This window comes from Herpailurus yagouaroundi, unplaced genomic scaffold, assembly GCF_014898765.1.
Source record: "Herpailurus yagouaroundi ecotype Mexico unplaced genomic scaffold, PumYag 67641, whole genome shotgun sequence".
NCBI classification, from domain to species: domain Eukaryota; kingdom Metazoa; phylum Chordata; class Mammalia; order Carnivora; family Felidae; genus Herpailurus; species Herpailurus yagouaroundi.
The window spans coordinates 6,830,145-6,857,563 of record NW_024420442.1 but is presented as its reverse complement, the minus strand read 5'-3'; the positions used below and the strand labels follow the sequence as shown (position 1 = coordinate 6,857,563).

Below are 27,419 nucleotides of genomic sequence, written 5' to 3'. Positions count from 1 at the left end.
CCCGCTTTGAATTCTGTGTCTCCCTCTCTCTCTCTGCCCCTCCTCTACTTGTGCTCTATTAAACATTAAAGAATATCCAAATATGCAAATGGGATTAAGAAATTCAATACCTAGATTTCTGAAAAGGAAATTTATCAAACTGAAATAGGTTGGGTTATGTTCTATATGCATTTGGTCTCCAGAGACAAACGCATATTAAGCAAATGATTTTTACGAAGTTAAACTTGCCTCACCACTGTCAAAATGAAAATGAGTATTGTGGTTTGATTATAAAACTGATAAATGCTCATTAAGGTAAAAGTGAAAATGAAAAAAAAAAAAAAACAGTAAAATTCACTTGAAAACTACCAAAGCAAGTTAACCACAGCTAAAATTTTGGTGATGATTTTTCCAGATAGATATACAGAGAAGTTCAATTTTACAGGGATGCTGTACTATACTCTTTTTCATTTTATTCTCAAACTATATATTTGATCTTTACACATTAGTGAAAGTGAATACAGATCTACACGACTTTTAAGTGCTACACAAAAAGGGGAAAAAAAACAATTTTAAGTACTACACAATAGTCATTGCAAGAGATGCATTGCACAATATATTCATCTAACACCTTATTGATAGACATTTGGATTATTTCTAATTTCTTGCTATTCTAAACAACCCTGCCATGTGTGATATTATATACCCCTTTTTGCAAACTTGTCCTATTACCACTTTGGATAAAATTTTAAAAGCAGAATTGAAGCGCGGCCAAAAATGGCATACACATTATACATTTTGATATACACTGCCAAACAACTGCCTACCAGGAAGCTTGTACCAACACATACTGCTGACGGTACCTATTTCTCCCATATCTTAGATAGCTCTAAGTGTTGCCAGTCTGAAAGCAAAAAATGATCTCACTTGAACAATGTCTACTAGTGAGACTCAAAATCATGTATTTCTACTTTCATGAACTGTGTATTGCATCCTTTGTCCAGTTTTCTACTTGTTACCTTGAAAACTCTTAGATGTTAATTATGTTTAACCAAGTTGATACTTTGTATCTTACCTGTTGCAAACTGAGAATAAGGGTCTTTGCACACTGAATTTTGTCTATCTGCCTTGTTTTACTCATCGTTTCTTTTATGATGTCTCCATAGTCATTATAATACTAGAAAAGAAATTTGTACAAATTAGAGCCTTATCTCCTAAAACTTTTGGACAATAAGACTAATTTTATGTTAGCCATGTGAGTATGCCACAAAATACGTATTTGGCTGAACTTACACATTCAGAGGCAGAATAAAAATGTTACTAAACTTTAAAATAATTTCTAAGTATATAATCCCTAACACCAGTAAATTCTGAAACAGACAGTTGAGATCCAATCACATTAAGCTCCAGACCTGGTTTTAAGGAGGTGCGGAGTAAAACACTAAGTAATCAGGTTATGCACATTGTCAGAAATAGCACAAAGGATATAAACAAAGTTCTTGTGCTCTTTGTGAACTATCAAGACAATGAATATAATCCCAGTTACATTTAGAACTTATTCATTGTTACAACAGGCCCACAGGTCACATGCAGTTTCCAACTTTATTAATTTGGCTTAGAGAAACTAACAGCCTGTTAACATTTAAAAAAAAAACTCATTGTGTGTGACATTTGTATTATACATTCATCGCACATGAATTTTTTCTTCTAATTTAAGACCTTGTTTCAAAATGAATACAGAACTATCAGAGATAACAGGATAACCATACCCTTATTTATGACTAATAAAACTGACTTTACAATACGTAAGTCAAAAAGTTTAAACTTGCAAAATGACTTCACAACCTTAGTTTTTTTTTAAAAAACTCTAAAAACAATAATGCCAAATAACTTAAATTCCAAAGTAATTTACAATGGTTCTAAGAGAGTTCTATCATGTAGCAAAATAGTTCAAAGAGAGAACTAATTAATTAGGTTTTGACAAATTTATTGCATATTTAGTGACAGCAAAGTCTTAAAAAGTTCACATTTATAATTAGATTTTACTTGAGAAAGGATTAAAGAAAAACTATCCTACCACATTTAGTCATAGTTCATTAGTACCGCTAATAATATCCTTTCTACTACCACTTAAAAATTAGAGAATCTCACAGGTACTTATGAAAATTGTGAATAACCCACTGTGAATCAAATCAGATTTTCAAAGCCTACAGGAACCTTAGTTATCACAGTGGAACAGATGAAGAAAGACAGGACACAAAAGGTATTGAATTACTCAAGGTCACGAGCTGCACAGTAACCAAACCAGAACTGTAGCAGCTAGGTCTCGTGACTCCTGGAACAATACCCTTTTTATGCTGCATCAAGCAGAGGAGGAACATCATCCTGTTGTCTTAAACCAAATCACAAAGGTAATTTCTAATAGTGCTAGTTAACCTAAGACAACATGTTTCCAATACTGTAAAAGATGTGAACCAACAAATCCAAAATGTCCATTAATGGAAGACTAGAAGTAGGAGGTCATGTTACCGAAAAAATTAGATTTTAAAAGAAATTTTACTTTATGCTAGAAAAGTAATTTACTGTTTAAAAAATTCAATGGCAATCAGGCATAAAAGCCAGTGTTACACTCATTTTCTTTTAAGCATTATAAAAATAAGTTGCTATCCATTTTTCAACTTTACCTTCATATACTGCTTGAAGATATCTGCAGCTGTATTCATCTCCACCACAGTATATACAATTAGCTTACAAAATGCTGCAAGTAAATTTCTTCTCTTGTGCAAAGCTTCAATTTTGCTGGCTTCGTCCTCCTGCTGACCGTCTGAGGAAAAAAATGACAAACATTAAGCCATCTTGTATTTTACTTCTGCCATATGTATTTTTTAATTCTTACTATAAAATACCTTTATTTTGGAGAATTTGAAAAATAAGGAAAAAGCATTTAAATGAAATGCAAATTATAGTCACTCTTAATATCTCCGTGAATGATCAGTTCCTTAATCCCAAGAGAGAAAATTTTTGTGAACTCAAACAGTAATCATAAGGCTGCCTGTTGAAGACATAACAGGAACAAGTGGAAGGAGTCAGAGGAACTGATGTTTAGTGAAGTCAGGCTGAGCTTGCCTAACCCATTCATTCACTTGCCTAAAGGATAGTTTGCCAATGAGATCTGCAGATTCAGTGTCTATTGGTTAAGGCTCTTCACAGGGGACAGCCAAGCTCAGAAACCTTCCTACCCCTTCAAGGATGATTCGACCCTACCCTACCCTCAACATACTTATGTTATGAATATTACATATATTCAGTAAGTCTGGCCTAGGAACCATTCTTTTTAAGGTAACTTCACACATTTCTACTCAGATCCATTGTGTGAGATGTTGACATTCAGAGTTATCAACTATCTAATTTTGATTTACATTTCTTTGGTTAGCAGTGAAGTTAAAGTTTTTCGTGCATTGATTAGACATTTATATTTCCTCTTTTGTGAACAGTAGGTGCATATCCTGTCAGCTCGTCAATATAAGATCACCAATATCAAACAACCAATTTGTGTAAAGTAAGAATGTTCTTTAAAACAAATGTTTTGGGGCGCCTGGGTGGCGCAGTCGGTTAAGCGTCCGACTTCAGCCAGGTCACGATCTCGCGGTCCGTGAGTTCGAGCCCCGCGTCGGGCTCTGGGCTGATGGCTCAGAGCCTGGAGCCTGTTTCCGATTCTGTGTCTCCCTCTCTCTCTGCCCCTCGCCCGTTCATGCTCCGTCTCTCTCTGTCCCAAAAATAAATAAACGTTGAAAAAAAAATCTTAAAAATAAAAAAATAAAAAATAAATAAATAAAATAAAATAAAACAAATGTTTTACCCTGTCTCTGATGATCCTTGATAACTGCTAGTAAGTCAAAACCAGATTTTGAGAATAGGAATTTCAGACAGAGCCATCAGAAAAAGTTATCATGAGTGCATACTCCAGAATCCCAAAGCCATTTGATTAGAAACCTAAAATGTATTGTTTACTCTTTTAAAAGATTGCACTGAATATACCAGCTTTGTCTAAACATCTCTGTGATTGTAATGGATTTCTATACGATACTGTTTCCAATCACTGTTTAGTACTACTCTTAGGAGGTACATGTATTCAGATGCTTTCCCCCTACAGACTAAATTGCCCAGATATTAAGAGTTTTTGAGCTCTGATTTTGGGTTTGTTTTTAAAGTTTATTCTTTTGGTAGTCTCTACACCCAAAGTGGGGCTTGAACTCATGACCCTGAATTAAGAATCACATACACTTCTGAGTCAGCCAGGCACCCTGGTTTTTTTCCACTTCTTACTGAAAACCTGCCACTTGTGGGGATTAAACAATGTTAGAGAATTATCTCACCCACTGGGCCTCTCATAGATGTTAGCTGCCATTGTTATTTTGTGTTGTCATTGCCTCTAGAAGCACTCTCTGTTTTACGCTCCCCTTCTCATGAGAGGCAGACAAACAAATCAAATAAATAACCATGGGTCTACAACATCAGGGGTTAGATGAAAACGAAAAGCAATGGAAACTCATGTTCCTGGTGGGAAAATAAAACAATACAACAACTTGGGAGAATAATTTCACAACATGTGGTCAAGTTAAGACACACAAAGACTATATAATCTGGCAATTCCATTCTTAGATATGCACTAGAAAAGCATTTGCACGTGCGCTCAAGGGGAAAAGTGTAAGAAAACATTTGTTGTAGCACTACAATAGGGAAAAAATTGGTAACAACGTAAATGTTCCTCAATATAAAAATGGATAGGGGTGCCTGGGTGGCTCAGTCAGTTAAGCGTCCGACTCTTGATTTCAGCACAGGTCATGATCTCACAGTCATGGGATCAAGCCCCATATCAGGCTCCGTGCTGAGTGTGGATCCTGTTTTGGATTCATTCATTCATTCATTCATTCATTCTCTTTCTCTCTCTCTCTCTCACTCCTCCCCCCCAAAATAAAAAAAGGAAATAACATAAAAATGGATAAAGTGGAGTTAATTCATATTATGTAACAGCAGTCAAGATGAATAAGCTATAACCATGACAACACTGACAGATTTCAAAAATGTTAATGCAAAAAAACAAGATGCAAAATAAAATGTTCAACATAATACCATTTATGTGGAAACTAGTAACATAAACTATATATTATCAGACATATAAACTTCTAATAATAAAATTAAAAAGCAAAGAATGATAACGGCAAATTCAGAATAGCAGTTATCTCCAGGGAAAAAGAGTAATAGGAATGGGCAGGGATAAAAACAAGGATTTCTTCTGTATCTACCCTTTATTCCTTCAAAAATAAAAATCAGTAACAAATAAGGCAAAATTTGACAAGTGCTAGTGGTAGATATGGACAAACGTGTTATATTTTATATTTTTCAAAAAAACTGGAATACATTTCATTTTTAAGGTTTAAATAGGAAAAAAAAGCCCAATAAGACTGAGTGTAATTTCAACAAGCTTCTAGAAAACTCAGGAGTATTGGCAAGCTTATTCTCTTCTAGTTTCATGGTATAAATGTAGTAGAGGCAGTCACCCAATTAACGAAAAGGGTGGTAAACCAAAACTGATTTTTATCAGTTTTTGGAATGCAACTATGCTTTCCCATAGAAGTTTTAAAAACTCCTACTCATCTCTTTTAGGATCTGATTCAAATGTTAGCTTATTTCAATGGTTTGACTCCCAGGCCAGTTAAAACTTTCTCTACAAGCCCACAACAATGTGAACATGCCTCTATTACTTATCAAATTGCAGTGAAATTATTTGTGTTTAGATATGTCTTTTCAGGGCACCTGGATAGTTGGTTAAGCATTTGACTTGATTTCGACCCAGGTTATGATTTCGTGTTCAGGAATTCGAGCCTCAAGTCAGGCTCTGTGTTGACAGCTTGGAGCCTGCTTGGGATTCTCTCTCTCCCTCTCTCTCTCTGCCTCTCCCCTGAATGTGCTCTCTCTCAAAATAAATAAATAAACGTTTTTAAAAAAATAGGTATGGCTTTTCCACTTGAATTGAATTCTCAAAGGAAAAGCCACTGTATCATTTTTTTTATATCCATAGCATCTAGTATACTGCCTGCTGACCAATAAATGTCAAATAAATGTTAAAAAATAAAAGTCTAACTAAACCAACAGCTCAAAGTAAAAGGTAAAAAATTTTTAATGTTTATTTATTTTTGACAGAGACAAAGCAGGAGCAGGGGAAAGGCAGAGAGAGAGGGAGACACAGAATCCGAAGCAGGCTCCAGGCTCTGGAGCTGTCAGCACAGAGCCCGACGCAGGGCTCGAACTCACAGAACACGAGACCATGACCTGAGCCAGTCGGACGCTCAACCGACTGAGCCACCCAGGCGCCCAAAGGTAAAAAGTTTTAAGTAAATAAACTTCAATACATGGACTCTTAACAAATGTTTCTGCTACTCTAGGTTTCTTCATTCTGTTTTAGCTAAATTTTAATACCTGAGAAACAAAGCTGGTTATTGAAAAAAATAAGCTATTAGCCATGTCTAGAATTGTAGGTGTTTAGAATCTGATTTGCAGTGATGTGTCATTATATGTATGGAGATTCATATATATTGATGTTATATTGCACTTCAAATTAAAAACAAACCAAGAAAGAAGCCACCCAACACTGTTTTTCCATGACCTCTTGTTCAAGTAAGGCATCTGTGTATGTAATTAGGGTAGGAAGAGTGATTTAACACTAGGCAAGGCTGGTGCAATTATTTTCCTGTGAACATTCTGTACTGCCCCAGACATTTACAGAACAGTTTCAAACATTTTCTAACATTGAGAAATTATACAGTTTAATACAACAAAAAGGTCACTTAAAGAAACACTTTATTCTTTTCAAACTACCTAAAACCTGGTAAGAAGATATCACATTATCTTTACAATATTACAAAAAATTAATAGAAATGTGCCAGAACATGAACCTGTGTTTAAAGTTTTCAGAGTAAAATATCAAATAGTATTCTACCACTTACTTAAATTTCTGCTGGATACAAAGATTTCACAAAAAGACATCACTAAAATTACCTGCGCTGTTATTATCATCATCCTGTTCAATGAAGACATGATCCAGAATAAAGCTGAGCAACTCAGACTGCAATGAAGAATCAGGGGTGTAAACTAATGGCTCTAACATGTCACGTCCTCCAGACATAATTTGATGGCTGAAGATCATCAGAATATCACACAGAATAGTGAAGGCCTATTAAAAAAAAGGACAGCATGCTATAATTCAAGGTTTCTCACCAACTACCACAAGTGACATATTTAACACAAAAACAGAATCTAACTTTTGCTTAAAAAAATTAGTTTAGTATTTTACTAAATTTTTAAAGCTGAAGAATGTAATTTTCATAATAATGATCACTGATATGTGCAATCATGTTTTACTAACTGCAAGGTAACTTCACAAATATTGTTTCTTTTCAGCAACCTTCAAGTGACTTGAACATATTAACACTGCCAAAACATGCAGTCAGGAATCAACCATAGGTTTTCTGACTCCAAATCTCATTCTACACTATATGACAGTATCTCATGTTATACATTCCTAAATATGAAATAACATATAAACTTGGAATGTCCTAGAATATCTGTTAGAAGAGAGATCACAAAGTCTCTGGTACTTTTTAAGCATGCTCATTCTCATTATGTGTGGTAATTAAGTAGAGAAAAAACACAACCAATTATGTGCCTCCTTATTACTCTCAGGCAAACCAGATAATATCATAATAAACGTAAAGCTAATGCTATATCTTAAGGAGCTTTATAAAAACTTTGCCAGGAGTTTTACATGGACTCAAACACTAGTAAAAATAGAAGGAAACCGGAAAATTTTAATTACCTATTGGGAAAGGATTGTAATCAACATAGAATCTCGGGGTCGCAAAGTCAACAGTAAAATACATTTGAAGGAAGACTATTGCTAGACAGATTCTAAGAATATACTACAGAGCATAAAGCAGATCTCATTAATGGTTTTACCTTTTTGGAACTAACCACATTAACTTTTTTCTCTTTCACTTTATGCTTTCATCTCTTCTTTCAGTCTCTTCTCATTTTGCTATTATAGTAGCCATTTATACCCATCAGGATATCTGAGTTTATAAAAACTTTTGCAACATATACAGTAAGAACACAAAGTGATAAGCATGTTGGTATTTACTAATTAGGTGAACTAGCAGGTCAAGTGAACTAACCAGGAACTATTTCTGGAAGCTGTTAGAAAGACTGACACACAAGATAATTCATGACCAATATTTCATGACCAAATAATTGCCAAGGCCTGAACAGCAGGTTATATAGATTACATATGATAACCGATAAGGAACTGTGTGAACACTGTAAGAAATAGGGAATATTAAGCTCAGTATCTTGGTGGCATATGAAAATATATCAAGTAATATTTCACGTATTAAATTTGGATCCATGTATACCTCCATTAAAATCATATCCTAAGAGTTTAAACTCAATTTACTACCTACAGAAACGTTTCTTCCTTTCATGTGAAACGTAGAGATGAAAACTGAATTTCCAAATCCTTTATTGCCATAATTCAAAACTATGTATTTAAAACTGGAAAATTCAGCAATTTAATAATTACAAGAATATACTTCATATTTTTGCATGAAAAACATGAAATTCAGTAACTGGATCTTGGCCATTTAATATTTTCTAATGTATTTATGCCCAAGCATGTATGTATGGGAGGGACAAAAGGGAGTTGGAAATAAGAAAATTAAGATTAACAGTTGGAAACTGACTGTAAATTTTTCACTATAGAACTCCAAATACTTCCCTGAAATCAGTTTTGATATTCTAAAATAAAATAAAATAAAATAAAATAAAGACAAGTAACAAACACAAAGGTGGAACAACTTTACTGATCCCTTTATAGTTGGATGACTATATCTGAAATACTTCCATTGTAGCTTTAAGAATGCACTATATTCTAGGGGTGCCTGTGGCTCAGTCGGTTAAGCGTCCGACTTCAGCTCAGGTCATGATCTCACAGTCCGTGAGTTCGAGCCCCGCGTTGGGCTCTGTGCTGACGGCTTGGAGCCTGGAGCCTGCTTCGGATTCTGCGTCTCCCTCTCTCTCTGTGCCCCTCCCCAGTTCATTCTCTCTCTCTGTCTCAAAAGTAAATAAAAACATCAAAAAAAAAAAAAAAAGAATGCACTATATTCCACTAGGACACAGCAAAGACGGTCATATAGAGGAAAGTATATATCAATCCAGGCCTTCCTAAAGAAGGAAGAAAGGTCTCAAATACACAATGTAACCTTACACTTTAAAGAGCTGGAAAAAGACAGCAAATAAAACCCAAAACCAGCAGAACTCAGGAAATAATGAAGATTAGAGCAGAAAGCAATGCTATTGACAAACAAAAAAAACAGATCAATGAAACCAGAAGCTGGTTCTTTGAAAGAATTAACAAAATTGATAAACCACTAGCCAGTTTGGTACAAAGAAAAAGGAAAGGATCCAAATAAATAAAATCCAGAATGAAATAGGAGAGATCACAACCAACACAGCAGAAATACAAACAATAATAAGAGAATATCATGAGCAATTATACGCCAATAAAATGGGCAATCTGGAAGAAATGGACAAATTCCTAGAAACATATACAACCAAAACTGAAACAGGAAGAAATAGAAAATCCAAACAGACCCATAACCAGTAAAGAAATCGAATTAGTAATCAAAAAATCTCCCAAAAAATAGAGGAGTCTAGGGCCAGATGGCTTTCCAGGGGAATTCTAACAAACACTTAAGGAAGAGTTAAGACTTATTCTCTTGAAGTTGTTCCAAAAAATAGAAATGGAAGAAAAACTTCCAAACCCTTTCTATGAAGCCAGCATTACCTTGATTTCAAAGCCAGACAAAGTCCCTACTAAAAAGGAGGACTATAGACCAATTTCCCTGATGAACATGGATGCAAAAATCCTCAATAAGATATTAGCCAAATGGATCCAACGGTACATTAAAAAAATTATCCACTACGACCAAGTGGGATTTATTCCTGGGATCCAGGCCTGGTTCAATATCCGGAAAACAATGAATGTGGCTCATCACATCAATAAGAGAGGACAAAAACCATATGATCCTCTCAACAGATGCAGAGAAAGCATTTGACAAAATACAGCATCCTTTCTTCATAAAAACCCTCAGAAATTAGGGATAGAAGGATCATACCACGAGATATCATAAAAGCCATATATGAAAGACCCAACGCTAATATCATCTTCAATGGGGGAAAACTAAGAGCTTTCCCCCTAAGGTCAGTAACAAGACAAGGATGTCCACTCTCACCACCGTTATTCAACATCGTATTGGAAGTCTTAGCCTCAGCAATCAGACAACACAAAGGAATAAAAGGCATCCAAATTGGCCAGGAGGAGGTCAAACTTTCACTCTTCGCAGATGACATGATACTCTATATGGGAAATCCAAAAGGTTCCACAAAAAAACTGCTAGAACTGATTGATGGAATTCAGCAAAGTTGCAGGATATAAAATCAATGCACAGAAATCGGTTGCATTCTGATACACCAACGAGGCAACAGAAAGAGAAATCAAGGAATCAATCCCATTTACAATTGCACCAAAACCCATAAAATACCTAGGAACAAATCTAACTAAAGAAGTGAAAAATCTATACACTAAAACTATAGAAAGCTCATGAAAGAAATTGAAGAAGACACACACAAAAAATGGAAAAAGATTCCATGCTCCTGGAGAGGAAGAACAAATATTGTTACAATGTCAACACTACCCAAAGGAATCTACATATTCAATGCAATCCGTATCAAAGTAACACCAGCATTCTTCACAGAGCTAGAAGAAACAATCCTAAAATTTGTATGGAACCAGAAAAGACCCCGAATAGCCAAAGCAATCTTGAAAAAGAAAACCAAAGCAGGAGGCATCACAATCCCAGATCTCAAGCTGTATTACAAAGCTGTAATCATCAAGACAGTATGGTATTGACACAAAAACAGACACTCAGATAAATGGAACAGAATAGAGAACCCAGAAATGGACCCACAAACATATGGCCAACTAATCTTTGACAAAGCAGGGAAGAATATCCAAAGGAATAAAGACACTCACTTCAGTAAGTGGTGCTGGGAAAAGTGGACAGCGACATGTAGAAAAATGAATCTGGACCACTTTCTTACACCATACACAAAAATAAACTCAAAATGGATGAAAGACCTCAATGTAAGACAGGAAGCCATCAAAAATCCTCGAGGAGAAAGCAGGCAAAAACCTCTTTGACCTTGGCCGCAGCAACTTCTTAACACGTCTCCGGAGGTAAGGGAAATAAAAGCAAAAGTGAACTACTGGGACCTCATCAAAATAAAAATCTGCACAGCAAAGAAAACAATCAGCAAAACTAAAAGGCAACCAACAGAATGGGAGAAGATATTTGCAAATGACATATCAGATAAAGGGTTAGTATCCAAAATCTATAAGGAACTTATCAAACTCAACACCCAAAAAACAAATAATCCAGTGAAGAAATGGGCAAAAGACATGAATAGACACTTCTCCAAGGAAAACATCCAGATGGCCAACCGACACAGGAAAAAATGCTCAACATCACTCATCATCAGAGACCACAATGAGATACATCAAAACCACATCATCAAAATCACAATGAGATCCACCTTACACCTGTCAGAATGGCTAATATTCACAATTCAGGCAACAACAGATGTTGGCAAGGATGCGGAGAAGAGGATCTCTTTTGCATTGCTGGTGGGAATGCAAACTGGTGCAGCCACTTTGGAAAACAGTATGAGGGGTCCTCAAAAAATTAAAACTAGAACTACCCTACGACCCAGCAATAGCACTACTAGGTATTTACCCAAGGGATACAGGTATGCTGTTTCCAGGAGGCACATGCACCCCAAGTGTTTATAGCAGCACTATCGACAACAGCAAAAGTATGGGAAGAGCCCAAATGTCCATCAATAGACGCATGGATAAAGACGATGTGTACACACACACACACACACACACACACACACACACACACACACACAATGGAGTATTACTCAGCAATCAAAAAGAATGAAATCTTGCCATTCACAACTATGTGGATGGAACTAGAGGGTATTATGCTAAGTGAAATTAGTCAGAGAAAGACAAATATCATATGACTTCACTCATATGAGGACTTTAAGACACAGAACAGATGAACACAAGGGAAGGGAAGCAAAAATATACAAACAGGGAGGGGGACAAAACATAAGAGGCTCTTAAATATGGAGAACAGACAGAGGGTTACGGGGGGGGGGATGGGCTAAACGGGTAAGGGGCACAAAGGAATCTACTACTGAAATCATTGTTGCACTATATACTAACTTGGGTGTAAATTTAAAAAAATGAAAAAATAAAAAAATAAAAAATACACTATAAATTAAATGAACAGTATACCCCAAAATGAAAAAATAAATAAAGAGTACCCAACAGAACACAAACTGCTGAAAATAGCACTTGTGATGACTGCTAGGGATCTATCCCAATGTGCAAAGGTTAAGGAGAATGAAATGGCTAAAAAAAAAAAAACAAAAAAAAAAAACAAAAAAAAAAAACCCTTGATATCACAATAACCATTTTCACTGTATCATCATTAATATTTCTTATAACAGGATTATGAAAATGTCTTCCTCACAGAAGCATTTAAAAAGCGTATGTCCAAAAAACCTTAATCCTCTACTAGGGAATTAAAACTAAACAGGCTCTTAGTCCAAGGATCAGAATTCATTTTACAGATGGGAAAATCACCTATGGCAGCATTTAACAATATATATTTCCAGAATGAGGAGGTAAATAGTAGTAATGAAATCATGAGGGCATATGAAGTGCGAAGGTAACTCTTTGAAGGCAGGAAAATGATTAAAATTTTTATTTCAAAGTCCACAAAAGGAAAAATAATGTACACAATCAGGATGAACAGGAATATCAGTCTCTATCTGATAATATTCTCAGAGATGACAAAAACCGTATGGACCCATTCTCCTCCCTGAGGCACACTTGTACTTGTTCATTTCAATGGGGAGCCTGCGTGGCTCAGTCGGATACGTGTCCAAAACACTTCATTTTGGCTCAGGTCATGATCTCACACTTCGTGAGATCAAACCCCATTTCAGGCTCTGTGCTGACAGCACGGGGAGGGAGGCTCTCCCTCTCTGACCCTCACCCACTCACATGAACTCTCCCGAAATAAAGTTTTTTAAAAAAGAATAACTTACGTAATTTCATGCATCTAATTTGTATATATGGGTCTGTTTACCATGTGAGTCATAAAGAAACAATAACAGAATAACTACAATATGAGGGTAATCTACAATACAACTTACAGATTCCACATGAAATACATTAATCTATTTTCTAAGCATCATATACATGGACAGATACAAGTCATTTCTACTTTGCTCAACCTCAGTATTACTTTAATTTTCTGTATTAGTTCAGACATTTGTAAAGGTTGCTTACAAAAGATGGCTATCTACAATAATTACTAACCTGCTCCTTAACAGTAGTATTCACGTTGGTCAGGTAATGCTGACATATCTGACAGAATACCCTCATCTGTTTCTTTAAACGCAGCAAGTCCTCCTTGAAAAATCCAACATAAACAATTTAAGATATTGTATACAAACCTCATGTATTAAGATACTTCAAATTACATAAAATATATCATATGTTTAACTATATTAACTCTGTACATTAGAGTTACTTATTTACTATTCATCAGAACGAAAAAGACAAATTAGACCATTTTTCTTAAAATTTGCAACAAATTGCAGCTTTAAAAATACCAGGTATATTAATGGGTAATATCCTAAGTGGTCTGGGTCCTTTAAAAGTAGAAAACCTATATGACTATATATGGCCATCTTTATAAATCTACTAACTCAGAATGCGTATTTATGCTCCATCATCGCTTTGTAATTTGAAGGGTAGCCAATTGATGACGAAATTAATTAATAATAAAAGAGATGGTATCTTTTATTTCTTACTTGAAGTATACCAGTTGTACTTTTTAAAAACAGAGATGGACAAAAATCAGTTTCGTGGTATTGCTCCAATTAAAAAAAAATTAAGGTCTTATAAACATACAATAAAAATAAATCTTTTCCTTACATTTTTTTCCTAATTATTTACCAATTACCTTAAAATATTAAACTATTCTACAAAGATCATCCTCACTAATTGAAGGTATAACCTTGACCCATCACCTAATACTGGATCCCAAATGACAGAATATGAATATATTGTAATAGACCATAAAGTTAAAGAAAAACAAGTTTAACTTGGAGATTGATTTGGTAAAGAAAATTCAACCAAGCTTCAGAACAAGTTTGTATTCAGTAACATTCATTTTTATCCTTTTCCTCTACTCAAAATATAATCTCCTTTCCCATTTTAATTTTTAATTCAATGCTTTTGACTTAGACGAGCAGTCATATTTGCTAATATGGCTACTGTTCCTACTAGAAGCTTGGCATTGAGTTAAATAAATTTCTTGCGTGTTTGACAAAAGTACACTAACAACAATACTCAATTGTTTTTTCAAGGGGGAAATATCCATTTGTGGATATAACAGCATCTTGTGCATTATCAACTCAGAGAAATTCTAAGCATTTAAAATTATTCTGTGATTCTATGCAAAAGAAATTTATTATCAAGACTATGGTTTTTGAGGGAAAAGCTATGAACAACTAAGTCTCTATCTTCTAGAAAGTGCTTAATATTTATAAAAATAGTATATAATACTTAAGGCAACATCTACTACACGTACAATGCTTAAGCTTCTAGTTTACAAATCAAAGAGGCAGTACTGCTTAGTTCAATTACTGAACACATCAAAGATTACCATTATGGATAAAATTCTGAAAGTTCTACTACCTTGTAGCTGCCACATTATACTCAACCAGAAAGTGATTTATCATGAATTTGGAACATCAATAGAAAGATCTAGGTATGAACAAAGTGATCCCAAAACAATACTGAGGCCTATGAAGATCTAGGGGCAACTGGCTTGTTATCATCAATTTATATAGTCCAATAGCTGTATGCTGGTTTCAAAGGCTCTTGGTCATAATTTACAAAATCTGTATTTCTATATGTTCTCAATACTATTGAGAATATGGACGTACATAAACTATGCCACCTTAAAATATGAAAGAATTTTTAATTTAGAATCATGCCTTGAATCATAACATATTAATGTCCTTTCACTGAATATATATCAAACTACAAAAAAAACTTTCTAATGGTATACATGCCTAAATGGTACTTTAGAAATAAGCAACACTTTACTGAAATAACTGATCTTACTAAATGTGTACGTGTGCTGAAAACAGTTAATGACACTGAGCGTAGTAAGAACCTCACAGGACCACCACAAACCTTTGTAGAGCTGCTTTCAGTTATCTTTGCAAGCTGCCAAAGGATCACATAGTGAGTACACTGCAGGGCATGAATAACAATCTGTAAAAAGAAAAGAATACAGTTAAAATGAAAAAGTCACAAGTTTTCATTCTCAAAGTTAAATATGTAACTTGAAAATAAATAAAAACCTGTTCAGGCATGTCTCCATTTTCAATTCCGGTTTTCAATAGTTTGTAATTACAAGCAAACAAATCCCACTTTGAAAGATCATGAGCACTGCAAAAGACAAGTTATATTTAAAAGTTAAGCTTAATCACTTCGAGTGATTTGGGACTTGAATGTTAACAAAAATGCTGTTAAAGTAAATAAAGCAAACTTTTTAACATGCACCTGCAACAAAAACGAAATATGTTTTAAAAAGTATGGTATTTGATAATTTGTCAATCATTCCCCAATTCAAAACATGATTCTACCAACTACTTTTTATATAAAAGTGCACGAAATCTAGCAGAATGTGATAACATTATAACCCTAAAACACACAAACTGGTTTTGATTTTGCTAGTTTTAAGATATCAGAATATTAAAATTCAACTTACTTATGAAAAGCAGTGATTCTCTTCAATGTTGACAATACCTGATATGCATCATCTTCATCAGGCTCTTCCCCCTACAAATATTAATTAGACAGCATTAAACCTTAATAACTACCCACATGAAAAACTTTAGGCTATCACATTGGTGATACCACCTTGAGAAAAATAACCTAACACCACAAACTAAGTTTCTCATTCAATACCTAGTCTGTTCAAATTTAAAGCAGTATGGCTGGAGTAATGAGTCAATAGAGTTGTTATCACAGGTACATTATACTCACGAAAGAAAAACTGAGTGACACTCTCCCCTTTCCCTTAACGTAACCTTGACACAAAACTAGGAAGTAATTTACTCTTTCACAGTAAAAGATGTATTAGGACAATAAAGAAAAATATAGTAAAGGACAAACAAGAGATCATAAAGACAACACCTAAAAGATAAAACCTAAATGAACGAAACACAGTGCTCAAGAAAGACATATTGACCTTTGTGAGTATCAATTTTCCAATTTAGAGTAACTTAAGTTTTTGAAAATTTTGAGTCTTACTGCCATGAAACTTATAATTTTTTTTAAATACTATCAAACTTACTATACTGAACCCTGTGTCTCTCAAAAAACATTTTGTTTCTAAACTTGAATTTTTCTACACAAGTAATTAAACTTAATTAATCCACTGCTTGGGGCGCCTGGATGGCTCCGTCAGTTAAGCATCCGACTTCAGCACAGGTCATGATCTCAAGACTCATAAGTTAGAGCCCTGCATTGGGCTTTGCGCTGACAGCTCGGAGCCTGGAGCCTGGAGCCTGGAGCCTGGAGCCTGGAGCCCGCTTCAGATTCTGTGTCTCCCTCTCTCTCTCTGCCTGTCCCCCACTCGGGCTCTCTCTCTCTCTCCTTCCAAAATAAATAAACTTTTTTTTTAATTTTAAAAAATAATAAAATAAACTTAATCCATTGCTTGATTTTGACTTAACTTGTCCTAGTCACAATCACATCTAGCCAACAGTACAGCCATTAAATTTTTTAACTAAAGGGGTGCCTGGGTGGCTCAATCAGTTGAATGTCTGACTTTGGCTCAGGTCATGATCTCATGGTTCGTTGAGTTCAAGTCCCACATCGGGCCTGCTGCTGTCAGCCTGTCAGTGCAGAGCCCGCTTCAAATCCTCTGTTTCTCTCTGTCCCTCCCCTGCTTGCACTCTCCCAAAAAATAAATATTAAAAAATAAATTTTTTAACTAAGAAATGTCATCCTTGTACATTAACATATTTGCACAGACCTCCAATTAAGCAAAACTTAGTAAGCATGGAATGTTACACACACCCAAAACAAGAAAGTTAAAGAAGTAACAAACAAGAAAACTGAAAATTACAAAGTCCATTATGATTTTTGTAACATTAATGACAAAAGTTAGGTAGAAAAGGCTAAATGCATTCATTTGAGAATTATGACATTTTATTTTATGCACGTCAATTACTGTTAGGTATGTATTTCCAGAAAATACAAAACTCAAAAAATACAAGTGTATTTGAGTGTCACAATTTAAGTCTCTTTAGGAATATAATAGAACAAAGGAAACCCCCAAATGAACAGTGTAGCTATAACAGCAATTTTTTTTTATTAAAAAAATTTTTTTTAGTGTTTATTTATTTTTGAGACAGAGAGAGAGCATGAATGGGGGAGGGTCAGAGAGAGGGAGACACAGAATTGGAAGCAGGCTCCAGGCTCTGAGCCATCAGCCCAGAGCCCGACGCGGGGCTCGAACCCACGGACCGTGAGATCGTGACCCGAGCCGAAGTCGGACGCTTAACCGACTGAGCCACCCAGGCGCCCCTGTAACAGCAATTTATCAAGGCTTTACAATATCAAAGATCATTAATTGCCTTTCCTTAGTAACACTGTCAAAACACTAAGAAATAGCCTTCTTTTATGAGGCTACATGGCCATAGTTTAGTTCTACTTTTCTGTTCCATTTATACCCTAATTGCCTAATAGCTTCTGGTTCAGCTAAACCCTGGTAACTTCTGAGATCTTTTTTTTTTTTTTTTTTTTTTTTTTTTTTTTAATTAACAAAAGGGGAGGGAGTATCAGTTTTGCTTCCACCTTCTCCCAGTCACAGATTCTTACCACCTTCCCATTTTGGTGGAGTAACAGTAACATGATGAATCAAAGAACAAAAAGTCTGAACATTTTTAAACATACTGCTAGGGACTATGACCAGGACACATGAATAATTCGGTTACTGAAGGGGAGGAACCCAACTGACAAAATACTTGTAATATATACCTCTTGCAGAAAATCTTCAAGAAGCCGGTTAAATTTATCTGCCAACTCATCTATCAGTTGACTTCTTGAAATATCTACCCTGTTGAAGATTGTGAACTCTTCATTACAGAGTGCATGGTAAGTTTTAGAACATGCTTCCAAAACATCTGTATCTGTGTGCTTCTCTACAATATTCCGGATCTGTCGTAATAAGGCATCCAAATGCTGCAAAATCAAAGGTTTTTTTTTTTTTTCCCAGTAAAACTAAGGAACATATAAATAAAAAAAACACTAAGGTACATATGATAGGCACAGAAAGACTACACCTCTGCGACAAAAAGCTTCAAATATGGTAACTCTACAACAAATAGGGCATACATTTTGATGTTTTTCCAGTTGTGGAAAATAAATACAATAACCCACCCATACTTATTTCCTCAGATTTAATGGGAATAATATTACCAATCTCATAGGGCTTTGGTGAAAATACAAAGAAGTTACAATAGTTCCTGCAACACAGTAAAGGTATTCAATGAATATTAACTGCTCTCATTTTACAGTTACTATTATCCAGTTATCTAACCCCAATCTCCATAAATGATAAGATATATTCTCATAATGGGTAGGAATGAGGGTATGGCTATGGGCATGAATCAAAAGGAAGCCTCATTAATGCCATTCTTTAAATCCAACTTAGAGAAAATAAAGAAGATATATAAAATGTAGGTTTCCTTTAGCATTAGAAGTTTCAAAAATATAAACAAACAATATGATGAGATGAACTAAACCAGTAACTTTTGTTCAAGGTGTCTTTACACAGAGAAAACACTGTACCTTTTCTAATCGTCCAGTGGTATATATTTCCAAATCAAAATACTGAGGCAACTGCAACAAGTTAGTCACCTTTTCTGCATCTATAGAATACTTTGAAATAAAAAGAAAATCATGACAAAAACATCACAAAAATGTTAAGTAGACATTATGATAAAAATCTGCATGGCATTTCCAAACAAATCCTGTAATTTCTTAGAAATACTCTCACATTACACAAATGTACCTTAGCTAATAACTGAGGAAGAGCCACAGCAAAAAGTTCAGTGATTTTTGTCCTGTCATCCAACTGGGTCTTCTTCTCCTTCGCTGTCAGCACCTGAATGAACACAACAATGCTTTTAAGTATTTACTAAACCTATTAACACTGTTAGGTGCTCAAGTTCAAGTTAAGACATACAAAATAAGCGATGAAACTGTATTTTAAATGATGGATACTAAAATTTCTACTATAAAATATGAAACCCAAAAGTAACAGAGAATAACCTGCACAATTATTTTAAAAGCTACCTAAAATAACAACAATAAAAAACTTTGAAGGATTCCAAAGGCAAAATCAATACCCAATTAGACTAACCAACTCTACCATTAGATGAATAAAGAAGCAGTTAGGAATAGAAAATGTAGTTTAGGATCTTCTATAATAACGAGATTGAGTAGCATTTCAGTGTATTCTAAGTTATGGGCCATGATCCATGGGTTATGAATTCAACATAGTAAGTTACTATCATCATTTAGAAAAACAAGAAAAAATGGAAAACAAAGTAAGTTACATACTGTAAGTTTCAGTACTGTTTGATGAAGTTTTATTTCAGTTACACATAAACACACATATATAGGTGTATACCAGGTGACAAACCATGTATTTTTATGCCTCATAATCAAAATGTTTAAAAGGCTGGTGAATTATTGGTTTACAATGTAAATATATGTGAACTTTGCAGTGATACGTTAAAAAATAATCCAAGGAAATAGGTATTTCTCCATTTTAATGAATAAACATGTTTTAATTTCTAATTTTTATTAAAAGAAAGAGAAAGCAAGTCTACAAATAAACCAAAACACAAAAATGGACCATTCTAGGGGCACCTGGGTGGCTCACTTGGTTAAGCATTCGACTCTGGATTTCGGCTCAGATCAGGATCTCGCAGCTCAGGAGATGGAGCCCCATGTCGGGCTCTTCACGCACAGTGCAGAGCCTGCTTGGGATTCTCTGTTTCCCTCTGTCTCTGCTCCTCTCCTGCTCTGTCTAGTCTCTCTCTCCCTCTCTCAAAAAGACATATATATATTTTTTTAAATGCCCTTGTGAGTTATATTTAGTCTTGAGCAGAGACTATCACTGTATCTCCTGAAGTAACTACCAAAGTATCTTATGGAAGGAACTCAAATTTTCCAAATTGCTAATGCTTTAAAATTTACTTCTAACACATATTAGCAAAGATCATCTGAAAAATAAAATTTAAGATTCAAAAATATGGCTCTATAGTTACAAACAAGAATTTTTTTTAGGGGTGCCTGGGTGGCTCAGTCGGTTGGGCGTCTCTTCGGCTCAGGTCATGATCTCACAGTCTGAGTTTGAGCCCCGCATCGGGCTCTGTGCTGACAGCTCAGAGACTGGAGCCTGCTTCGGCTTCTGCATCTCCCTCTCTCTCTACCCCTCCCCCACTCGCACTCGACCTCTCTCCCTCAAAACTAAAATACAAACATTAAAAAAATTTAAAAACAAGAATTTTTTTAATGATATTGAAAAGGCAGAAATATACTTTAAAATATTGAAACTATACTGACATACCCTTTTTCCTGTCCCTCTTCCCACAGGAGGATGACATTCAGCTGCTTGTCTAATGGTACAAAGCATTATTTCAATCAGAGCACTCTCCTGTCTGTCTGTTAATGCTGGAAAAAAAAGAATCAGAAAGAGTTAACCTGTTTCTTTTTCCTATATGCCACTTATAAGTATTACATAACAATTCCTTCTGCCTGTGACAGAATCTGACCTAATGTACTAAAGAATATCCCATTACTGTATCACTAAAAGGATGATAACAAGGTAAACGATCCTGAACAGTACAAATCTGTGCATCACTGGTCCACAATTTGACCAAAGATATGAACACAGATACCAGGAGGAAAAAAATCAACAATATTGACAGCAACTACATCTTTTTACATAGTATTCGTGTATATGAAAACACGATTATTCACAAAGATTTTCAGTTACGTTTTAATATTAAATACAAATGGAATAAGTATAATCCATTTTCAAAACTGTCTAGACAAGAAAACAACCACTTACCTTCTTCTCCACTAAGTGGCTCCTCCAGCAACAAGCTATTCATACATTCCCAGTCTTTCAGTAGCTCGGTAGCACAGTCCCACATGCTGTCCACAAGGTATGCTGCATGCTCATGTAACTAAAATTTAAAAAGAGCAACATGCTCTTAGACAAATAGTACACTAGCCTTAACTCAAAGGAATGGAAGCTTTGTTGGCACCACGTACAAACTCAAACAGCATGTCTGTTTGTTGAGGTCAAATGGAAAAAAGGACAAAGAAGACACTTGCCTCGGCTTGCTGTGTATAAGTTAACCTAGTTAGGTAGTATCATTAAATATTCCTCACAATAATCATTAAACAGTTTACAAGAAAATTAATTCTGAAAAGATTATATGCATTTAAGTTTAGTGCCTATTTTGACTCAATACTACATGAATTAACTACAATTATACTGGGATTTTAATTTAATGGGGGTGATAATGGTTACTTAAAACATAAAATACATGTTTAACTTATCAATTCAATATATAAGCATATTATTTCTCTTCATTCTGTGAAGCTTAAAAGGCCCTATAGCTTCCCAACTCATTTTAGGGAAACAACATTACAATAACACCAAAAGCTGTCAGAGACATTACAAATAAAACAATGTATGGACCAACATCTTACATGAATATAGAGGGAATAGAAACCAGCAATATATAAAAAGGATAACAGATCACGACTAAGTAGGTTTTACCCTAAGAATGCAAGGTTGGTTCAAAATTCAAAAAACCAATCAACATAGTTCAATTATTAACATAATGAAGGATACAATAAAACAATCTTAAGGGACACAGAAAAAGCATTGGACAGAATTCGACATCCATTCAAGATAAAACTCAGCAAAAGGGATAGAAGGAAACATCCTCAAATAAACAGTTACACAATACCCATAACTAATAAGAGAACAGAGAGATATTGGACACTTTTCCACGAAGATCAACAACAATCCAAAGGTGTCTACTCTCACCTATTCTATTCAACATTCTACTGGATGTCCTAACCAGTGCAATAATGCCAGGGAAGGGGTACCTGGGTGACTCAGTCTCTTGATTTTGATCCAGGTCATGATCTCACAGGTTTGTGAGTAAGAGCCCCGCATCAGGCTTGCGTTGACAGTGCAGAGCCTGCTTGGGATTCTCTGTCTCCCCCTCTGTCCACCCTGCTCCCAACTTGTATGTGCATGGTCGGTGTGTGTCTCTCTCTCTCTCAAAAAATAAACAAACAGTGACCAAAAAAGTAACACCAAGGAAAAATGGCATAAATGAAATGAAATAAACCTATCGTTATTTGCAATGACTTGATTGTATTATTAGAGAAAAACTCAACAGATCTATTAAAAACTTACCAAAATAAGTGAATTTAGCAAAGTTACAGTTAAGAGGTCCATATGCAAAAACCAACTGTATTTCTATATGCAGAAACAATTAGAAAATTTAATTAAAAGACTCTAAAAGTGATTAAGTGATACAGAATATGGACACCAAAAATGTATGTTGGATTCTCTCAAATTCTTGTCAACAGGTTTTCAACCTGAAGGAGACCTAAGAGCTGATGTTAAATGTAAATCCCTATCTCCTTCTTTACAACAAAAGTAATAAAGCAGGTACCAAATACTGAGAATGAAATGCAGGGTCTGTGTTAAGAGTTTTACGTGGATTAGATAGCTAATTTCTTAGGTAACAAATTATTACCCATATTTTTACAAGGGAAATGGGGCAGAGAAAAACTAAGTAACTAAAACAAAGTTATACAAATAATAATCAGAGGACCCCAACTGGTCTTTCTGATTCCAAAGCTCATACTCTAAGCTCTGTACATAAATCCTATTATTTGAACATCTTAAGAAAAGTCAAAAGTTTTTTAAACTTTATGTAATGGGTACAACTATTCCATCCAAGATTTTCTGTGATATGTGGAAGATTTTAAAATATACATTATTTCAACCTTTTCTCCAAATTGTTTTGAACATACGCATAAAATGAACATTAACTAACCTCACTTTCCAGAAAGAAAAAAACCAATGTCTTCACAAGGTTGGCATTTGGACCTTGTCGTCCCCTTCTTTTCATCATTCCGTCCTCCTCTGGATCTCTACGACTGAAGAGCCTACAATCAACACAAAAGATTTACTTTTAAAACAAAAAAAACGTATTTCCTAATAAGAAAAAACTGTCTGGATTCCATATTTTAAGCATCTAACTAAGGAGAGTAAATGAAACCTGGGTAGGTAGAGTACTCTACAACATGATACCCAAGTAAATAACTGCTATAAACCTTTTTAATTTCAAACTTGATAGTACTTCTAAGTCCTCTTAAATTAACTTCTCAAGTTAATTGTATGGAGTTATGAATTATTTCTTTTTAAAAACATTACTGCATTTTATGCAACCATTCCTTTTCATAAAAATATTATACTAGCCTATATCATTTATGCCCTAAATCTATGATACTCATCTCTTTAAAACTAAACATGTATTTTCTTTCTATCCTTCTTGCAATTATCCCAAAGTCTGAATTTAGTGGCCTCTTTCTATGGACATCATGGTGGTTTTTCCTTATATATGACAAAAGAGAACCATCACTGGTAGCAACCAATAGAAAAATGGAATATGAACATTTTATATCATGTAGAACTTTCTAATAAAATTGCTTCTGCCAAATAGGCATTTTAATAAAATCTCAAAGATACAGGGGCACCTGGGTGGCGCAGTCGGTTAAGCGTCCGACTTCAGCCAGGTCACGATCTCGCGGTCCGGGAGTTCGAGCCCCGCGTCAGGCTCTGGGCTGATAGCTCAGAGCCTGGAGCCTGTTTCCGATTCTGTGTCTCCCTCTCTCTCTGCCCCTCCCCCGTTCATGCTCTGTCTCTCTCTGTCCCAAAAATAAATAAACGTTGGAAAAAAAAATCTCAAAGATACATAGTTTAGTCCATGTGGTTCAAATTGTTCTCTTTAGAAGCCATTACATAACATTTGCCGAATGTTTTCTGTGGCCAAGATATTCACACTGCTATCCATACTACCTGATCTGAGGTGTTATAGGAACATGAAAAAGATTGTAGGATTCTTGGGATTCTTATGTCACACTATATCAAACACTTGAGGCAAAACCTTTTAATATTTTCTAAAGCAAAACAATTACAGGCTTAAGACTAAATATTATATTATGGGGTACCTGGGTGGCTCAGTCCGACTTCAGCTCAGGTCATGACCTCACAGTTTGTAAGTTCAAGCCCCGCTTCAGGCTCTGTGCTGATAGCTCAGAGCCTGGAGCCTGCTTCAGATTCTGTGTCTCCTTCTCTCTCTGACCCTTGCCCACTCACACTCTGTCTCTGTCTCTCTCTCAAGAATAAATAAACATTAAAAAAAATTTTTTTTAAAAACTAAATATTACATTAGGAAGGGCAATATTTGGAAGCTGACATGGGAGAAAAGAATGAAAAATTAGGAAGAGGTCAGTCTTAACATGACGATATAGATATATTTTTATATATTTTATCCATTAAAAGGCATTTCCCTTTAAAGATTTAACTTCTACAAATCAAGTGAATTGGAGAAAGGTTTAAATGTGAAAGTTACACCTTGTACTGAATAACTTTTTAAATGAGTTATATACATCTTTAGTATCAATTATAGCACAAGGAATTACTGTCATAAAAGTATACTTTACAAAATAACAAAAATATAGGTTTACTTTTTGTAGAGAAATTCCCCAGCTGCTACTGCTACTGGCCGGTGAGCTGAATAAACCAGATGGTAGACATTTTCACAATCTTCTGCAGTAAGAACTTCTTCACTACTCCTAAAAAAATAAATGAGCAGGAGCAGTTTCAACAATGACTTAATTTTAAAGACACTGAGTACAACAATCCATGCTCATACATTAAAAAACAGTACACTTTTACTAACTTCTGTTTAAAAAAAAAAGAAAAAAAATCAACCTTATTTGAGTATCATCTGTCAGTAAAAGCTTACACTGACAAAAGAGCTGCATATTTTTTAACATCTAAGATCAATGGGAGGAAAAATTAGAGTGAATACCAAATGTACTGAAATATATGATGAAGAGAAGTGATAATGTGACAAGGATGCAAAAGAGAAATGAAGACAGAATAAAAACTTATGTAAAAAATTAAGTGGTGGCATTCTAAGAGCTTAGAGTTAATAATCACAGAAAATACTCTCTGTACTTCATAGTGGTATTAAGAATATCACAACATTAAAATATACCAACACCCCAATTCTCTCACAATGATGAATACTTCATTCGCCATGTACTGAACACCATAAGGCAATGCAAATAGATTTGTGAAATAGTTAAAATTCAAGTGCCAAAGACCTTTAATTGCAATCTATCATTGGAAAAATCTTACTAAAATGTACTGCTCATTTCCCTGATCTCATTTTTAAAAAACAAAATAAACCTTGGGGTGCCTGGGTGGCTCAGTCGGTTAAGTGGCTGACTTCAGCTCAGGTCATGATCTCATGGTTTTTGAGTTCGAGTCCCACATCGGGCTCTGTTCTGACAGCTGAGAGCCTGGAGCCTGCTTCGGATTCTGTGTCTCCCTCTCTCTCTGCCTCTCCCCAACTTGTGCTATGTCTCTCTGTCTCTCTGTCTCTCAAAAATAAAATGTAAAAAAAATTTTAAAAAACACACAAAATAAACCTAATAAAATCTTCTTGGTAAATAAAAGTCATTATTAGGCCCATCAACCACAGTACCTCAGGGTAAATCTTGTTAAGTTCTTCCCTTATGGATTCTGTATTCAGGGTCCTGGCCTCTGGTACCTCCTTCACCCCTAATATGCAATCTAGGTTTTTTAGCATTATATGTAAATTGAGAATCACAGGACCACCAACACAGAAAGAAGTCAAAGTATGTTAGATGGTTAGTTGAGGAGCTCAGATCCTTTTTGGTTTTCTGCTGTGCCCAAGGATTCCAGAAGTCTGATGTCTAAGGAAATAGTACTTCTCTTTAAGAGAAACAAAACCAAAATGTTACAATTCAAGTTTCAAAAGCATTTTGACTTACTCCATGTATAATACTGAATCATTATTGGAAAAACCATTTGGGTCATTTTCTTTAATTTTTTAATGTTTATTTATTTTTGAGAAAGGGAGACAGAATGCGAGCAGGGGAAGGGCAGAGAAAGATGAAGACACAGAATCTGAAACAGGCTCCAGGCTCTGAGCTGTCAGCACAGACCCCGACACGGGGTTTGAACTCACTAACTGCGAGATCATGACCTGAACAAAGTCGGATGCTCAACCCACTGAGCCACCCAGGCGCCCCCACTTGGGTCATTTTATAATTAAAAAATATATATACACTGACTCAAATCAATGTGCAGTAGTTCACTCATTTTAACTGTTTGAGAAGGAATGCTCCTGACAAGTTCCAGTGATGAAGTATGTAATAGCTGAATCAACTAAATGGCTATTATCCTTTAAAAAAATATTGAAAGATATCCGTAAGGTGTTACAGAGGAAGGGAGAAGCTACGGAAATACATGTAGAGTACTATTACTTTCTTATTTATTTCAGAATTATTTCAATACTTTCATAACGTATACAATATTTATAATTTTTAAGTTGAACTAAAAAAGAAAATGCAATAGTTAAGAATGCTCAAAACAGCTATTATCTTACATATTAATTTAATTCTTCCTCTATTGATAATCATTTAGGCCATATCAAAAATTCTATTCTGGGGTGCCTGGGTGGCTCAGTCAGTTATGCATCCTACTCTTGATTTCAGCTTAGGTCATGAGCTCACTGTTCGTGAGACCCAGGCTCATGTCAGGCTCATGTCAGGCTAGCTCATGTGCTGCCTGCTTGGGACTCTCTCTCTCTCCCTCCCCTTGCCCCTGTTCGCACGCTCTCTCTCCCTCTCAATAATAAACATTTTTTTTGGGGCGCCTGGGTGGCGCAGTCGGTTAAGCGTCCGACTTCAGCCAGGTCACGATCTCGCGGTCCGTGAGTTCGAGCCCCGT

At 35.3% G+C, this 27,419-nt stretch overlaps 1 protein-coding gene across 1 annotated transcript in view; it reads right to left on the bottom strand.

The window, feature by feature from the left end:
- STAG2 (STAG2 cohesin complex component) overlaps positions 1 to 27,419 on the bottom strand; it is an 87,379-nt gene that overhangs the window by 22,810 nt on the left and 37,150 nt on the right. Inside the window, exons 12-25 of the mRNA XM_040467983.1 lie at positions 25,121 to 25,228; positions 23,425 to 23,536; positions 21,405 to 21,522; positions 20,901 to 21,004; positions 19,335 to 19,427; positions 19,112 to 19,201; positions 18,299 to 18,502; positions 16,020 to 16,090; positions 15,610 to 15,697; positions 15,440 to 15,520; positions 13,550 to 13,642; positions 7,039 to 7,213; positions 2,664 to 2,803; positions 1,055 to 1,156 (exon numbers count right to left, since the gene is read on the bottom strand). Of these exons, the coding sequence (XP_040323917.1) occupies positions 1,055 to 1,156; positions 2,664 to 2,803; positions 7,039 to 7,213; positions 13,550 to 13,642; positions 15,440 to 15,520; positions 15,610 to 15,697; positions 16,020 to 16,090; positions 18,299 to 18,502; positions 19,112 to 19,201; positions 19,335 to 19,427; positions 20,901 to 21,004; positions 21,405 to 21,522; positions 23,425 to 23,536; positions 25,121 to 25,228 (1,579 nt within the window). The remainder of the gene's footprint in view (positions 1 to 1,054; positions 1,157 to 2,663; positions 2,804 to 7,038; positions 7,214 to 13,549; positions 13,643 to 15,439; positions 15,521 to 15,609; positions 15,698 to 16,019; positions 16,091 to 18,298; positions 18,503 to 19,111; positions 19,202 to 19,334; positions 19,428 to 20,900; positions 21,005 to 21,404; positions 21,523 to 23,424; positions 23,537 to 25,120; positions 25,229 to 27,419) is intronic.